The 19393-nt window shown below is 36.9% G+C and overlaps 1 protein-coding gene across 2 annotated transcripts in view; it reads left to right on the top strand.

The window, feature by feature from the left end:
* The window catches only part of GABRA3 (gamma-aminobutyric acid type A receptor subunit alpha3), a 281817-nt gene that overhangs the window by 91677 nt on the left and 170747 nt on the right, over positions 1 to 19393 (top strand). For both annotated transcript variants that reach the window (XM_054545204.2, XM_002832249.5), the window contains one exon: positions 14396 to 14517. In XM_054545204.2, coding sequence (XP_054401179.1) covers positions 14396 to 14517 — 122 coding nt within the window. The remainder of the gene's footprint in view (positions 1 to 14395; positions 14518 to 19393) is intronic.

The raw sequence follows: 19393 nt of genomic DNA, 5'->3' as shown, positions 1-19393 counted from the left end.
TGACTTTTTTTTTTTTTTTGGTTTTACATTTGGCTATTGTCCTATATTCTTGGAAGCATGCATCTTGAAGTAGGAAGTATTCCTAATTATTTTTGCAGTGTTGATTATCTTAATGTACTCTGAGTCTTTTCATCTTATATCAGCATTTTTACAGTAATCTCTGGGGCTGAGGCTGCAGAACTGGGCTTGTATGTCCTTAGAATCTTGGTATATAAGACTCTTTTTGTTCTTTCTTCCAAAATAGAAAATAAAACCAGTTCTGTTTTGTTAACTCCTCATGTATTTCATTTCATTGGGCCATGATAGATTCTAAATAAGATGAAGGTTCTAAATAAATTAACCTTACCACTTCAAGTGTTAAAGCCTTTTACATTTTAACTCTGATAATATAGTTTTCTAAAAATGTATTGCATATTTTCTTATAACCCTAAACAAGGATTTTTTTAAAACAGAATAGTCCCATTTCTTTGTGACTTTTGGTCATCAGAAAGAAAATTCACGGTTGCATGCCATGGCACATGCCTGTAGTCCCAGGTACTTGGGTGGCTGACACAGAAGGATCTCTTGAGCCCAGGAGTTAAAGGCCAGCCATGGCCACACAGTGAGACTCTATCTCTAAAAACAAACAAACAGACAAAAAAAAAAAATTCTTAAGCACATGTTCATTATATTCATTCGAATTTTTTTTTTTTGAGACGGAGTCTTGCTCTTCACCCAGGCTGGAGTGCAATGGCGCGATCTCGGCTCACTGCAACTTCCGTGTCCTGGGTTCAAGCCGTTCTCCTGCCTCAGCCTCCGGAGTAGATGGGATTACAGGCACGTGCCACCACGCCCAGCTAATTTTTGTATTTTTAGTAGAGATGGGGTTTCACCATGTTGGTCAGGCTGGTTTTGAACCCCTGACCTTGTGATCCGCCCGCCTCAGCCTCCCAAAGTCCTGGGATTACAGGTATGAGCCACTGCGCCCGGCCAGTGTTAGTTCTTACGTCTTGTCTCCTGTTTACAATGGTTTGTTAGCATCCTGTTGATGCTTAGAAAACCAGATAGCCTAGGTTTTTAGTAATTATGTCAAGGAGGAGGCCAAGAAATCCTACCTGAAAAAGCAGAGTAAAGTGCTTGGTTTTAGTAAAGAGGCAATGCAATCACTGCATGTTTTCTTTCTTTCTTTCTTTTTTTTTTTTTTTTTAAGACAGAGTCTTACTCTGCTACCCAGGCTGGAATGCAGTGATGTGATCATAGCTCATTGTAACTTCAAACTTTCAAACTCCTGGGCTCACATGATCACATGATCCTCCTGCCTGAGCCTCCTGAGTAGCTGGGACTGCAGGTATAAGCCACCACACGCGGCTAATTTTTACAATTATTTTGTAGAGATAGGATCTCACTGTCTTGCCCAGGCTGATCTCAAACTCCTGACCTCAAAAGATCTTCCCACATTGACCTCTCAAAGTATTGGTATTACAGGTGTGGGCCACCACACCTGGTCTCTGTTTCTTGAATTACAAACATTTTTTTCCTTACTTTCCTCCAAGCCCAGTGCAATTAATACTTTTGAGGCATGATACTACTAAAAGCATGGCCCAAATATTAAGGTTGTATTCTCCTGCATGTCTTTTGGGTAAATAATGAAATTAAGGCAGAAATAAAGAAATTTCTTGAAAGTAATGAGAACAAAGATACAAATACCAGAATCTCTGGGACATGGCTAAAGAGTGTTAAGAGGAAAGTTTATAGCACTAAATGCCCAAGTCAAAAAGTTACACAGATCTCAAATTAACAACCTAATGTCACACCTAGAGGAACTAGAGAACCAAGAGGAAACCAACCCCAAAGCTAGCAAAAGACAAGAAATAACAAAAATCAGAGCTGAACTGAAGGAAATTGAGATGCAAAAAAACATACAAAAGATTAAGTCCAGGAGTGTATTCTTTGAAAGAATGAATAAGATGGATAGACCACTAGTTATTCTAATAAAGAAAAAAAGAGAAGATCCAAATAAACACAATCAGAAATAACAAAGAGCATGTTATTGCTGACCCCAGAGAAATACAGAAAACCCTCAGAGACTACTATGAACATCTCTATGCATACAAACTAGAAAACCTAGAAGAAATGGATAAATTCCTGGAAACATGCAACTTCCTAAGACTGAACCAGGAAGAAATTGAATCCCTGAACAGACCAATAACAAGTTCCAAAATTGAATCAGTAAAAAAAAGCCTACCAGTCAGAAAAAGTCTAGGAACAAATTAATTCACAGCCAAATTCTACCAGAGGTATAAAGAGGAACTGGTACCATTCCTACTGCAACTATTCCAAATAATTGAGGAGGAGGGACTCCTCCCTAACTCGTTCTATGAGACCAGCATCATCCTGATACCAAAACCTGGTAGAGACACAACAAAAAAGAAAAGTTTTGGCCAATATCCTTGAGGAACGTAGATGCAAAAATCCTCAATAAAATGTAGCAAACCAAATCCAGTAGTATATCAAAAATTGAATCCACCATGATCAAGTAGACTTTATGCCTGGGATGCAAGGTTGGTTCAACATATGCAAATTAATAAATGTGATTCACCACATAAGTAGAACTAAAAACAAAAACACACATAATTATTTCGGTAGATGTATAAAAGGGTTTTGAAAAAATCAACATTATTTCATTAAAACGAAGGACTACAGGTATAAGCCACCACCCAAACTAGGCATTGAAGGAACATACTTCAAAATAATGACTATCTATGAAAAAACCCATAGCCAACAGCATACTGAATGGGCAAAAGCTGGAAGCATTCCTCTTGAAAGGCAGAACAAGACATGGATGCCCTCTCTCACTACTCCTATTCAACATGGTACTGAAGTCCTAGCCAGAGCAATCAGGCAAGAGAAAGATATAAAAGGCATACCGATCAGAAGATAGGGAGTCTAACTCTCTCTGTTAGCAGACAATATGATTCTATACCCAGAAAAGTCTCTGCCCAAAAGCTCCTTGATCTGATTTTAAAACTTCAGCAAAGTTTCAGGATACAAAATTAATGTAGAAAAATCAGTAGCATCATACACCAACAACATCCAAGCTGAGAGCCAAATCAAAAACACAATCCCATTCACGATAGCCATAAAAGAGTAAAATACCTGTGAATACAGGTAACCAGGGTGGTGAAAGAGCTCTACAATAAGCATTACAACACACTGCTCAAAGAAATCAGAGATGACACAAACAAATGAAAAAAATTCCATGCGCATGGATAGGAAGAATCAATATTGTTAAAATGGCCGTACTTCCAAAAGCAATTTACAGATTCAATGCTATTCTTTCAACCTACCAATGACATTCTTTACTGAACTAGAAAAAAACTATTTTAAAATGTATACGGAACCCCAAAAGAGCCCAAATAGCCAAAGTAATCCTAAGCAAAAAGAACAAAGCTAGAGACATCACACTACCTGACTTCAAACTATACTATGGGGCTGTAGTAACCAAAACAGCATGGTACCGGTACAGAAATAGACACATAGACCAAGAGAACCGAATAGAGAGCCCATAAATAATGCCACAGACCTACAAACATCTGATCTTTCACAGCATTGACAAAAACAAGCAATGGGGAAAGAAATCCCTATTCAATAAATGGTGCTGGGAAGGTGGATTAAAGACTTACATGTCAAACCTAAAACTACAAAAACCCTGGAAGATAATCTAGAAAATGACATTCTAGACATAGGACCTGGCAAAGATTTCATGATGAAGACATGAAAAGCAATTGCAACAAAACCAAAAATTGACAAATGGGACCTAATAAAATGAAAGAGCTTCTGCATAGCAAAAGAAACTATCAAGGGAGTAAACAGACAATCTACAGAATGGAAGAAAATATTTGTAAGGTATGCATCCAACAAAGGTCTAATATCCAGCATCTATAAGGAACTTAAACAAATTCACAAGCAAAAAACAACCCAATTAAAAAATAGGCAACAGACATGAACAGACACTCCTCAAAAGAAGACATTTTTTTGTGGCAAACAAGCACATGAAAAAATGCTGAACATCACTGATGATTAGAGAAATGCAAATCAAAACCACAATGAGATACCATCTCATATCAGTCCGAATGGCTATTATTAAAAAGTCAAATTATAACAGCTGCTGGTCAGGTTGCAGAGAACAGAATACAGAGCTCAGAAATAATGCTGCACACCTACAACTATCTCATGCACTGCTGGTAGGAATGTAAATTAGTTCAGCCATTGTGGAAAGTAGTTCAGTGATTTCTCAAAGAACTTAAAATGGAATTACTATTTGACCTAGGAATCCCATTATTGGATATATATCCAAAGGAATATAACCCATTCTATCATAAAGACGCATGCATATGTTCATTGCAGCACTCTTCATAATAGGAAAGACATGGAATCAACCTAAATGCTCATTAAAGTGGATTAGATAAAAGAAATGTGGTACATATACACCATGGAATACTATGCAGTCATAAAAAAGAACGAGATCATTTCATTTGCAGCAACATGGATGCAGCTGGAGGCTATTATCCTGAGCAAACTAACACAGGAACAATAAACCAAATACTATGTGTTCTCACTTATAAGTGGGAGCTGAACATTGAGTACACATGGAAACAAAGAAGGGAACAATAAACACCAGGGCCTACTTGAGGGTAGAGTGTGGAAGGAGGGTGAGTATAGGAAAATTACCTGTTGGGTACTATGCTTATTACCTGGGTGACGAAATATCTGTACGCCAACCCTCATGATACATAATTTACCTACATAACAAACCTGCACATGTATCCCCAAACCTAAAATAAAGCTGTAAGAAAAAAATTATGACAAAATTAGACTTGGTTAATAATAAAAAGCACAAATATTAAGGTTGTATTTGCCATAAATAAAGGATCCAATATAATTTTAAAATACAGAGTTTTTGCTGATAGTTGTGGTACTTAAGAGCGCTGCTTCTTTTTGATTATTTCCATACTTTCTTAATTATGTTTTTGTGTATTGAAAAAAATCCATTACTGCATTATTTTATCCAACTTTAGTGATTTATTCAATGAAACCACCTACATTGGCCGCCACAGCCATTTTAACAATCAACAGTGGTTTATCGACCAGTACTTTGTATAACTCATGTGCTAGATGTAATAGTTCTCAACATTCAGTATTTGTAAGCAAGAAAGCAGGCTCCGCATTTGAAGATTATGATTTGGTAGCTCTGGGAATAGTGCCTAAAATGCCCCAGATGATTCTGGTGTAAGGAATCTTTGGGGACACAGTTCCTGTTTTTAAGAAACTAACAGTAAGTTTGGGATTTGGGATTCTGGAACTTTAGAACAGCACCCATGAAAAAACCTGTAGAGAGCATATAATCTGATTTTTTAATTTGTACCTGAGGAAACTAAGGCTCAGAAAGGAAAATTGACTTTCTTACAACGAGTTAATAATAGACCCAGGTCTAGAGCACCAGTTTCTGATTCCTAGTCCTGCATTTTTGATAAAAAGCTACAGAGAATAATTTCAACTTCATATAATAAATGAATTTCCTATACTCCTGGTTCCTGGTCAAGTATTTTGACCATTAGCAAATGGAATTATGTATGTGAACAATGTCAAGTTGAACTATTTTGAAACTGACATTTTGCTAGGTCAGAATGGTCAAATATCAGCAATTTTCATAATGGGTCAACACGTAAGTGCCTAAGCAGCAAATGTCAGGTCTGACTGCCATTTGTTGAATTTGTCAGGATCCCGGAGAATACAGATGGGACATTTCAATTATTTGAGGAGGATATATTTGCAGAGACTAATCATAAAGTTATGATCTAAGTGGAGGGAAACCACAAGGAATAGAGTAAGAACCTAAGGTGAACAGCACACATATCATGTAAATCAAGCTTTCTTAAGAGGTGCAGATTTTTGGTGGAGGGAACAGCCAGCCTGAGAAGATTTCACAGGGACAGAGCCAGGGAATTACATGCCCAGTCTTTTTGTCTTCCTCTGATCTTCAGCCAAGGTGGCCAAACTCAAGTTGAAGCAAGAGGCCAATGGCGCCTATAATGTAGTGTATAAAAATTAGCCTTCTAGAAAGGAGAACGGAGTGGAGAATAGTGAAAAGGCAAACGAAATATGCTGCACACAAGGCCGCATATTTCCACACTACTAATAGAGTAGGGACTATGATTTGGGAGGAATATGACACTATATTAACACATCTTCTGCATCAACGTTATATGGTGGTGGCCATGGTGACAGCTGATGCAGTGAACTGAAGAGGAGACGGCTGGGGAGTTGCTTGTCTCCTTGTCATATCTACAGCCTGACTTGGCTCTACTATCTAAAGGTGTCAGTGCTTGTAAGCATCTGTATTCATCTTGAAAATGATTTTCTCAGTTCTCTTAATCTCGGAATAAACTGTCACCTGTGGCCATGCATGTACTTACTTTTACTTGGAATATAGGTATGAAAAGTCCAAACCCTTCCATTTACATGTAATTTCTATTAAAGAATCAATGCATCAATACTCTTAGCATTTGATCATTAAATCTTAAAATTTCAGAACCAGACTTGGAACCTGAGAGGCTGTCAGTTCCTAGGCTCCTATCCTGGGAAAGAATCCCTCCTGCTTTATCGTTGGTGATTCACCTACCAGTTTGAATCTCTGCAGTGATAAGCTGCATTAGTACCACAGGGCATAGCTCCAGGTGTTAGAAAGTGCTTCCTATATTGAGCTGAAGTCCACCTTCTTCAAACACCTCCTAGTTATAGGGCCCTGTAACATTTGCAGCATTTGCTTCTTTTTCCACATGGTGGCTTTCAGATATACTCCGTGCTTTCTTGTCTGCAGGCTAACTCTCATTCCTTTCAAATATTCTCTTGGCATAATATGGTTTTCCAGACATTGCTTCAAACTAGACACTCTCCCTTGTTATCTAATTAAGCTATTTTTTTTTAAATTCGATTCCTTAGTCTTACTTATTCCATTATGTTAGTTTAAATGTTATATTCATAGAGTCCTATATACCAAGCTCTATTCTAAGTTATTAATATATGTTGATTAATATAATCCTTATAACAGACCTGATAGCTAAGTGATGTTATTATTCCTTTGCAGATAAAATATGGAGACAGAGAGAGGTCAGGTAACTTGCCAAAGCTCACACAGCTAGAAAATAGAAGAGTTAGGATTGAAACCCAAAAAGTTTGGCTCCAGAGTCCGTGCTATTAATCATTATGATGTAATGCTTTTCCTGAGTTTGGTTACTTTTAAGTAAGAATGAGGCACATGTCAATTTCTTTTACATACACGAACATTTACTTACATATAGTAATCTCTCAACCACTGAATTCTTAATATCTCAGCCACATAGCTGGGTAGACCATGTTAAGATGGGGCAAGTGCATTTTTCTAATAGGACCTGGAGAAATAAGGAATATAATTTTGTCCTACCATTTTCCCTTTTGAGGTGGAAGTACAGAATTTGTAACACAGAACAGAGATGGACATGTGAGGCCACAATCAATGATACTTTGTAGGTGATGTTGTGGCTTCCTGTTGCATTATGTCAGGAGGCAAGGTTGTCTCAGTATGGCTGATACTGAATTTTATCACTTGCTGAGGGTGATGACTGTCAGGACTCTCCATTGTAAGGATATCAATCATCAGGATTAATTCAAAGTCTTTGAGCTGGTGGCCAGCTCATTGCTTTGATCATGGCTGTGGGTGTGGGGGTAAAGAACAAATAATAGTAGGGGAGATAATATTTTTCCTACTTTAGTTTTCTCTTCTTTTGTATCAAAAAATATCTTTTCACATAAACAGTGTTATAAATGGTTCTCAGGTTGGCCTATTAATACCTGCTTAACCAGAAATGTTGCCGAAATAGTGCTCATGCATTGGCACTATGGTTACAGTCATTCAGATTAACTATGAGAAACAGTATTGCTTACTCTTGTCTAGAAAACTAGCTATCCTTTATGGCATTGTTTCAAAGGAAGAATGTACCCCTGCTTCTTTGCAAACTTTGGTTCATGACACATTTTAAGTTGCGATATGTCTGCTTATGGTCACATGGAATCATATCTTTAAGGTCTACTAGCTTATTTTATCATTCACAACATATACAATTAAATATTTCTCTTTTTTTGTGAAGCAGTGGCTTTTAGTTACTAAGAAGGCATGAAGGACTTGGTCTTTATTTTACCAAGTGGGCAGGTGTGTCTCAAGTCAGTACCTCTGTAGTTTTATTACCAGTCCATATAAGCTATTTCAGAAAAGAACAACTGTCTTTTTCAGATGGATTTGGCATATTCTAGCCAAAATCAGGTTAGTTCTTCTTTTTTTTTTTTCTTTAAGCAGCTTCTGTAAAGAGAAAGTGGGCTATTGAATTCTAGGTGTTTCTCATTTCCTGCCTAGTATATAACTGGCATCCTTAGTGCTGAATCTTTAGTTGAACATTTCCACTTATAGGAAAGACTGGACTTGAAAAACGAAAACATGAGGAATATTTGGAAATGGTGAGTAACCTGATTTGCCTGTGATTGGTGGTCAGAAAGAGAAGTAGTAGAATTTGCAACTGTAAAAGTATATCAGGAACAGATTGCAGAAGGCCACGAATGTCAGGCTTAGGCATTGGAATTTTATTTGGTTAGCTATGAAGAGTTATAAAAGGTTTGTGAGCGATGCAGAGACATAATCTGCTCAGTAATTCCGAATTTTTATTATTTAAAAAAATCTGCTCTCTCCTAGGAAATATGTGGTTTACGAAAAATGCCATCCTTTTAATGAAATAAATATCTTTCCTCTTTGGGATGTTGTATGAACTGTGTCAGCAACTCCACATTTGTGCCTCTCCTGCTTTCCCTTAACGTAAACACACCAGGATCCTCAATGAAGGATGTCGGCAGTGACAGCATTAGTTTGACAACTTCATTGAGGATGCTCTAGATGGTCAGTGATCTTGACTTTCTCCTATAGCCTAAAAGATAATGTATTTTAAAGGTTTTTCATTGCATTTTCAGGAGTTTGGGGAGAAGTTAATGAACAACCTTCATTTATAGAACAATTTTGTATTTATTATCTTATTTACTTATTTATTTCAAAAGTTTTCTAATGTAGGTTATTGTTATCCCCATTTTACATATATGGAAGTACGGGCATACCTCATTTGACTGTGCTTCACTTTATTGTGCTTGTGGATAGCATGTTTTTTACAAATTGAATGTTTGTGGCAACCCTGTGTTGAGTGAGTCTATTGGTGCCATTTTTCCAACAGCATGTGCTCACTTTATGTCTCTGTGCCGCATTTTGGTCATTCTTGCAAATTTTCAAAGTCTTGAATATTATATCTGTTATGGTGATCTGTGATCGGTGATCTTTGATGTTATTATTTTAATTGTTTTGGGGCACCATGAATTCCACTCATGTAAGACAGTGGACTTAATTGGTAAATATTGTGTTTGCTCTGACTGATTATTCCACTGAAGGGCCATTCCCCTGCCTCTCTCCCCCTCCTTAGGCCTTCCTTCTCCCTGAGATACAACAATATTGAAAATAGGCCAATTAGTAGCCCTACATAGCCTCTAAGTGTTCAAGTGAAATAAAAACTTACATGGCTCTCACTTTAAATCAAAAGCTAGAAATGATTAAGCTTAGTAAGGAAGGCATGACAAAAGCTGAGATACTCTAAAAGCTAGGCCTCTTGTGGCAAGCAGTTAGCCAAGTTGTCAATGCGAACGAAAGGTTTTTGAAGGAAATTAAAAATGTTACTCCAGTGAGCACATAAATGATAAGAAAGTGAAACAGCCTTATTGCAAATATGGAGAAAGTTTTAGTGGATAGAAGATAAAGCCAGACACAACATTCTCTTCAAGTAAAGCCTAATTCAAAGCAATGCTATAACTGTCTTCAGTTCTGTGAAGACTGGGAGAGATAAAGAAGCTGCAGAAAAAGTTTGAAGCTAGTGGAGGTTGGTTCATGAGGTTTAAGGAAAGAAGCCATTTCCATAATATAAAAGTGCAAGGTGAAACACAAGTGCTGATGGAGGAGCTGCAGCAAGTTCTCCAGAAGATCTAGCTATGATAATTGATAAAGGTGGCTACATGAAAAACAGATTTTGGTAGATGAAACATCCTTCTATTGGAAGAAGATGTCTTTCAGGACTTTAATAGCTAGAGAGAAGAAGTAAATGCCTGACTTTGAAGCTTCAAAGCAGTGGCTGACTCTTTTGTCAGGGGCAAATGCAGCTGGTAACTTTAAGCTGAAACCCATTGTTCATTTACTATTGGGAAAATCCTAGGACCCTTAAGAATTATGCTAAATCCACTCTCTCTATGCTCTGTAGATGAAATAACAAAGCCTGAATGACAGCACATCTGTTTATAGCATGGTTTACTGAATATTTTAAGCACACAGTTGCAGTCTACTTCCCAGGAAAAAATACTCCTTTTGAAATATTATTTTTCAATGACAATGCACCTGGTCACCCAAGAGCTTTGATGGAGATGTGCAAGATGACTGTTGTCTTCATGCTTACAATACAATGTCCGTTCTTCAGCCCATTGATCAAGAAGAAATTTTGACTTTCAAGTTTTATTATTTAAGAGATACATTTCATAAGGTTATAGCTTCCATAGATAGTGATTCCTATGATGGATCCAAGAAAAGCCCATTGAAAACCTTCTGGAAATGATTCACCTTTCTGGATATCACTAAGAGCATTCACGATTCAGGGGAGCAGGTCAAAATATAAACATTAACAGGAGTGTGGAAGAAGTTAGTTGCAATCCTCATGGGTGACTTTGAGGGGTTTGAGGAAGTAACTGCAGATGTGGTGGAAATAGCAAGAAAACTATAATTAGAAGTAGAGCCCAAAGTTTTGACTGAATTGCTGCAATCTCATGAAAAAACTTGAAGGGATGAGTTGCTTCTTACAGACGAGCAATGAGAGTGATTTCTTGATATGGAATCTACTCCTAGTGAAGATGCTGTGAATATTGTTGAAATGACGACAAAGGATTTAGAATATTACATAAACTTAGTTGATAAAGCAGTGTCAGGGTTTAAGAGGATTGGCTCCAATTTTGAAAGAAGTTCTACTGTGGGTCAAATGCGACCAAACAGCATCACATGCTGAAGATAAATCTTTTGTGAAAAGAAGAGTCAATTGATGAGACAAACTTCATTGTTGTCTTATTTTAAGAAATTGCCACAGCTGCCCCAACCTTTAGCAACCACCACCCTGACTGGTCAGCAGCCGTCCACACTGAGGCAAAACCTTCTATCAGCAAGAAGATTATGACTTGTTGAAGCCTCAGATGATTCTTAGCATTTTTTAGCAATAAAGTGTTTTTAATTAAGGTATGTAAATTGATTTTTAGACATAATGCTATTGAACACTTAATAGAGTGCTGTACAGTATAAACGTAACTTTTATATGCACGGGAAACCAAAATATTTGTGACTCACTTAATTGTGATATTTGCTTTATTGCAGTGGCCTGGAACCAAACTCACAATATCCTGGAGGTATGCCTGAAGGTCTCACAGTCAGTTAGTGGCAGAGACAGAACCAAATTCTAGTCATTTGATTCTGGTCCTTTGAATTTACCACTGATCCATCTTTAGGGCTAGGAAAATGACTAAACTTGCATAACCTTGAGATAGTGTATTAGTAACATCATTTTCATTTTTCAATGATGAATTATTATTATTATCATATTTTATCTAACCAGTAGTGGCAAATATGAGGTGCAATGGACATGTTTTAGTGTCGCTCTCATTAACTTGATAAACATATAGCATCAAGCAATTCATTTCTCTCTTTGGTGTTGGTGTCTTAAGTGTCTCATGTGTAAAATGAAGGGAGAGAATTATACAATATCTAAGATTCTCCATAATTCTGACATGCCATGATTCCTTTTATCCCCAAACTACCTTTGAATTCAAACTATAGGATCTCGTTGCAGTTTACTTACTGAATAAGAAAGAGTTCTATTTAGGTTGCAGATTAAATCTGCTTCCCCACACAATAATTTAGTGCACATTAGGAGAAAAAAAAATCAGTAATAAAGAATAAAACCATAGAACAATATATTGAAAATAATTTGGGGGTGATATTTTGCATTGATTTTTATTTATTTATTTATTTATTTTAGACAGGGTCTTGCTCTGTTGCCCAGGCTGGAGTGCAGTAGCATGATCTCAGCTCACTGCAACCTCCACTTCCCAGGCTTAAGTAATCCTCCAACCTCAGCCTACCCAGTAAATGGGACTACAGGTGTGCCACCATGCCTAGCTAATTTTTGTGTTTTTGTAGAGGCAGGATTTCGCCATATTGTCCAGACTGGTCACAAACTAGCATTGCTTTTTGACTTAAAAGTTTTCAACTTTTTGATGAAGAATGATGCTAAGATATCAACAGTCACCAGGAGGAAATGGAAATGCATTCTTGTGGAAGCTAGTATTTCAGAAAGAAAGCACAGTGTATTGGCCTTATATTCAGGATTTTAAAGAATTGTTTAATTTTTCATTTTTGTGGGTACATCATAGGTATATATATTTATGGGGTGCATGAGATGTTTTGATACAGGCATGAAATATGAAATAATCACATCATGGAGAATGTGGTATCCATCCCCTCAAACATTTATTTAAAATGTACCATTAAATTATTACTACTGATGTCACCCTTTGTGCTATCAAATACTAGGTTTCATTCTTTTTATTGTTTTATACACATTAACCATCCCCACTTTCCCTCAACCACTCCACTATCCTTCCCAACCTCTAGTAACAATGCTTCTACTCTCTATCTCCATGAGTTCAATTGTTTTAATTTTTAGCTCCCATAAATAAATGACAACATGCAATTTTTGTCTTTTTGTGCCTGGCTTATTTCACTTAGCATAATGATCTCCAGTTTCATCCATGTTTTGCAAATGACAGGATCTCATTATTTTTATGACTGAATAGTACTCCATTGTGTACATGTATCACATTTTCTTTATCCAATCATCTATTATGGATATTTAGGTTGCTTCCAAATCTTACCGATTGTGAACAGTCCTGTGACAAACATGGGTGTGCGGATATCTCTTTGATATACTGATTTCCTTTCTTTGGGGTATATACCCAGCAGTGGGATTGCTGGATCATATGGTAGCTCTATTTTTAATATTTTGAGGAACCACCAAACTCTTCTCCATAGTAGTTGTACTAATTTACATTCCCACCAACAGTGTACGAGGGTTCCCTTTCCTCTACATTCTCGTCAGCATTTGTTATTTCCTGTCTTTTGGATGTCCATTTTATCTGGGGTGAGATGATATGTTATTGTAGTTGTGATTTGCATTTCTCTGATGATCAGTGATATTAAGCACCTTTTCATATGCCTGCTTGTCATTTGTATGTCTTCTTTGAGAAATGTCTATTCAAATATTCTGCCCATTTTTAATTGGATTATTATACTTTTTCCTACAGAGTTGTTTGAGCTCTTTATCTATTCTGGTTATTAATTCTTTGTCAGATGGATAGTTTGCAAATATTTTATCCCATTCTGTAGGTTGTCCCTTCACTTTGTTGATTGCTTCCTTTGCTGTGAAGAAGCTTTGTAATTTGATGTGATCCCATTTGTCGATTTTTGCTTTGGTTGCCTGTGCTTGTAGGGTATTGCTCAAGAAATTTTTGCCCAGACTGATGTCCTGGAGATGTTCCCCAAAGTTTTCTTGTAGTAGTCTTATAGTGTGAAGTCTTAGATTTCAGTCTTTTAATCCATTTTGATGTGATTTTTGTGTATTGCAAGAGATAGGGGTCTAGTTTCATTCTTCTGCATATGGATATCCAGTTTTCCCAGCACCATTTATTGAAGAGACTATCTTTTTTCCAGTGTATGTTCTTGATATTCAGCAAATAGGTTTCCCTATCCCCAGAGGATGAGGGTAGAAGTAGACTATATACAATTTAAAGATCTGTCTAACCCTGTTTTTCTGTGAACTTAAATTTCTCTGGGCTAGAAGTGAGGTAAGTTCTCAGTAACATTTCCCTTCTTTATTTTGATGCCTGTTTAATCATGCAACACAATTTGATGAACCAACTGTATGCCGGGAAATGTTCTCAGTGACATTTTGTCCAGAATTTCTACTTGTGTCTCTTTACTGCTGGGTTGGGGCCAGGATATATGCCTGGCAAAGCTCATACCAATGCTAGAGTAAGAGTTCAAGTATTAACCACAAATATGTAGTGATTGCTATTTTGGATAAGATATAGGTCTATGTAATTGGCCCAGTCTATTAATTGAAATCTTCTTGAATTACAATATCTAGTCATGTATTTTTTTTCCTATTAAGAACTATTATTTTTTTTTCTTTTCCTTGCATTGCCTTAGGCTGTCTCCTAAGCATGCCCCAGATATTCCAGATGACAGCACTGACAACATCACTATCTTCACCAGAATCTTGGATCGTCTTCTGGACGGCTATGACAACCGGCTGCGACCTGGGCTTGGCGGTCAGTCCTTTTAAGATCTTTGAAGTCCTTTTCAGATCTTCTTCTCAGCCACTGTTATCTAAAAAGAGTTATAAGGTGTCTTCAGTAGTCTATTGGCCAGTGAGATTAGTGTAAAGCTGAATTTCTTCCCTATGAGCACTAAAACTTAGTCATAATCCTTCATTTCAGTAGGTGATTTCTCTGGTCTGGCTTCAGAAGATTCTAGGTTTTTGCTAGGTGCATATGGAGTAATACACAGATGTTCCATGACTCACAATGGTTTGACATATGATTTTTGTCTTTATGATGAGTTTATGGGACATAGCCCAATGGATTTAGACTTACTACATTTCCAATTTATGATGGGTTTATTGGGATGTGGTCTTATAAGTTGAGGAGCATCTCTACCTCAAGGTTAGACAATGCCCATTTCTAGTAACAGAATACCAATACCTGCCTGGGTGACTGGTGTGGTCCAGGAAAAGCTGAGAAACATGCCTTTGTTTTAAAAACCCTGAGCATGTATCAGCCTGACACTCCAAAAAGGAATAATCTACTGGCTATGTGAGATCTTAGTTGGCCATCAGTTTAGTATAATCAGCAATATGATCACAATAAGGTAAATATATTATAATATATCATGGGCTGTTATAAATTCACAAAATGTAATCTAATGCTATTTTATAATTTGTAGTCCATATTCAAATTTTTCCAATTTTCCCCAAAATGTACTTTATAGAAATTTTCATTGATTTAGGATTCAATCCAGGATTATGCATTACATTTATTGTTGTGTCTGTTTAGCCTACACTCAGCATTTCTTTGTCTTTCATGACATTGATTAGATCTTCCATATTCATTTTCAAAGTAACACCATAGGAGTTAATTATGTCTTTATCAGCACATTACTCAAGAAGGGACTTGAAGTCTGTTTGCTCCATTACTGGTAATGTTAATTTAGATATTTACCAGGTTTCTGCACTCTAAAATTACTATTTTAAAAGTTTATAATTAATACGTAATTTGTGGAGAGATGTTCTGACACTATTTTATGCCTTTTCCAGCTTACACCCAATAGTCTTAGCAACTATATATTATCCTTGTGAGACTAATAACAATTATGGTGGCAAAATGGTGATTTTCTAAAGCTATTATTATTCTACACTTATTAAATGACATTCTATTGTAAGAAAAAATCTTTCTTTCTCTTTAATTAATTAGCTAATGTCAGTATGAATGGATTCTTGCTTTATTCGATGGATTACAGTGCATTAATATCATTCATTTCAATAGACTATTTTGATTAAAATTTTTGCTAATAATTTCCCATATTCCCTAGTGGAAGCCTATTCCATTTGGTTTCTGTTTCCTTTTGATATGCTCTAATTTTTTGAGTACTTTCTTATTATATGGCATGACAGTATATTCCAGACTTATTTTGTACTTTCCATAATCCAGCCTTAGAATTAGTCATTTTTCCAAGAATAAGTGGTACCTTTTGTGGGAAATTAAATTTAGAATCAAATTTCTGGCTGCTAGGTGTCCTCATTACTGCTAGGATCTTATTGCTTCCAGGATTTTTCAGTAGATAGAACTGGGAAAATAGCAAATGCACACACACTCACACATATACACACACAGATGTATTGTATATATGTATATGTATGTGTGTGTGCATGTATGGCAATGAGTTTACACTGGTACTACTATTGCAGTCCAACAAGTACTTTTAATTGATACATGTACCCATTTGTTTAATCCTACAATATACAAAAATATTTTGAAATTACTACACCCATAGTACTACAATAAACACATTAAGTAAAGTTACATATATATTTGCAGTTTTTTCATTGTGTTTTGATTTTGGACTAAGGCTATGTAACACCTGCTTTTATATAAATAATGGATTAGAGGAGAGCGGTATTGAAGGAAGAGAGACCAGTCACAAATTAATTGCAGTTTTCTAGGATGAAAATAATGACTGTGTGAATGGAGAGAATTTGGTGACTGCTTAGATTATGGGGTTTGAAAAAGAGGATGAGAAAGGGATAACTTCTAGGTTCCTGGCTTGTGTGACTGGGTGGTGCTGTTTTCTAAAATAGGGAAGACTGGAGGGAGAATGGTGCAATTGCGTTTTGTTTCTTTTGGATTTGGGGTTGGAACAATTAATGTGGAAAGAAGAGAAAGAAAATAAGGACCAGATTTACTCTCCCATCTTAAACAACCACAAAGAAATGAACAAATATATAGTGTTTTATAGAAATCAAACAAAGGCAGCACAGGATATTGATACCTGAAAGAAAGAAAACAAACAAGGTGAGCTCTGTGATTGCTGATCCTTAACTTCCTGGAGCAAATTTTTAGGCTACAGTGCAGGGAGGGGAACCCAGATAGCGTCTGGTGGACTGTTTCAGTTGAGAAGAAGTTGAGAAATTGGGGAGGCCAAGGTTATTAATTCATAAGGCAGAGGAGAAGATAGAGCTGCATGGAGACCAAAAAGTTGTGGAGAGAAAGACAGAGAGAGAGAGAGAGAGAGAGAGAGAGAGAAAGGCAGAAATCTGTAGAGGGTGCTTCACAAGTTTTCAAGTATGTATTCCTTACCTCACAACTCAAGGATGTACTCCTTACCTCACAACTCAAGGATGAGGAAAAGACCACTGGAAACAGTGGGTAAAACATCAGGGTTTGGAATAACTTGTGTTTTCACCAACCAGAGTTTCCATCACTCTATTTAGTGGAAACACTTTTAACACCTGGTACATGGGGTAGGGTACTCAGAAGAATATGGCCTCAGTGGCATGGCAAAATTATCCCAAGACTAAAGGCTGCTCTAGTCCCACATGACAAAGGTTAAAATCAAGCTTCAAAGAATTTAACTATTTCTAAGTAACACATTATCTCAGAACAAAAATCAAAAATATTTATAGCATTAAAAATCTGATATGTAACAACGTGGAATTCACGATGATTCCAGTCAAAAGTTTCCAGTCAAAATATTTGAGAAAATTTTCTGGAAAAAAATTTCCAGTCAAAAATTACCAAGCATGCAAAGAAACAAGAAACTACAACCCGAAAAGGACAGAAACGCTAATGAGCCTGAGGATATAGCAATAATAATTAGCAAAAACAAGACATGGAGAGAAAAAAAGACTGAAAAATGAAAGGGAAATCAGTGCACTGTGGTATAGCTTCATGTAGTCTAATGTAACTGTAATGGGATTATCTGAAGGGGGCAGAAAATATACTTGAAGAAAAACTGGTAAAAAAATTCTGACTTTTTGGGCAAATGACATTAACAGACATTTCTCAAAAGAATATATATAAATGGTTAAGAAACATATGAAAAACTGCTCAACGTCACTAATCATCAGGGAAATGCAAATTAAAACCACAATGAGATACTACATTCCTCCTGCAAGAATGACCATTATTAAAAAGTCAATAAGGCTGGGTGCAGTGGCTCACGCCTATAATCCCAAAACTTTGAGAGGCTGAGGTGGGTGGATCACGAGGTCAGGAGTTCGAGTCCAGACTGGCTAATATGATGAAGCCCCGTCTCTACTAAAAATACAAAAATTAGCCAGGCATGGTGAGGTGTGCCTGTAGTCCCAGCTACTCGGGAGGCTGAGGCAGGAGAATTGCTTGAACCCAGGAGACGGAGGTTGCAGTGACCCGAGATCACGCCACTGCATTGCAGCCTGGGCAATAGAGTGAGACTCCATCTAAAATAAAATAAAATAAAATAAAAGTCAGGCTGGGCGTGGTGGCTCATGCCTGTAATCCCAGCACTTTTGGAGGCCGAGGCAGGTAGATCACAAGGTCAAGAGATCGAGACCATCCTGGCCAACATTGTGAAACCCTGTCTCTACTAAAAATACAAAAAAATTAGCTGGGGGTAGTGGTGTGTGCCTGTAGTCCCAGCTAGTTGGGAGGCTGAGGCAGGAGAATGGCTTGAATCCGGGAGGCAGAGATGGTAGTGAGCCAAGCACTCCAGCCTGGCAACAGAGCAAGACTCAAAAAAAAAAAAAAAAAAAAAAAGTCAATAGATGTTGTTATGGATATGGTGAAAGGGAAACGTTTATACACTGCTAGTGGGCATGTAAATTAGTACAACCTCTATGGAAAACAGTATGGAGATTCCTTAAAGAACTAAAAGTATAGCTACCATTTGATCCAGTAATCCCACTACTTGGTATCTATTAAAAGGAAAAGAAGTCATTATATAAAGAAGACACATGCACACATATGTTTATTGCAGCCCAATTCACAATTGCAAAGATATGGAACCAACCTAAGTGCCCATCAACCCATGAGTGGAAAAAGAAAATGTGATACATACACATTGTGGAATACTACTTGGCCATAAAAAGGAGTGGAATAATGTCCTTGCAGTAACTTGGGTGGATGGAGCTGGAGGCCATTATTCTAAGTGAAATAACTAAGAAATGGAAAACCAAATACTATATGTTCTCACTTATAAGTGAGAACAAAGCTATGATTACACAAAGGCAGAGTGATAAAATGGACTTTGGAGACTCAGAAGTGGGAGATTGAGAGGGAGATATGGGATAAAAAAGCACATATTGGGTACAACGTACACTACTCAGGTGATGGGTACACTAAAATCTCAGAATTCACCACTATATAATTCATCCGTGTAACCAAAAACACTTGTACCCCAAAGGGTATTGAAATAAAAATATTAAACAATTCTAACTTTGATTAAAATTGCAATCTCCCCAACCAAGAAAGTCAACAACTCCAAGGACAAGAAGCATGAAGAAAATTACACCAAGAGAAAGGAGAAAATTGCTTAGAACCAATGATAAAAAGAAAATCTGAAAAGCAAATAGAGTAAAAGAAGACATTATGTACAGATGAAAAAATCTGAAAA

The sequence above is a fragment of the Pongo abelii genome, chromosome X (assembly GCF_028885655.2).
Source record: "Pongo abelii isolate AG06213 chromosome X, NHGRI_mPonAbe1-v2.0_pri, whole genome shotgun sequence".
Classification (NCBI taxonomy): Eukaryota; Metazoa; Chordata; class Mammalia; order Primates; family Hominidae; genus Pongo; species Pongo abelii.
The sequence above is the reverse complement of the archived record's forward strand: the minus strand, read 5'-3'. Positions and strand labels throughout refer to the sequence as shown.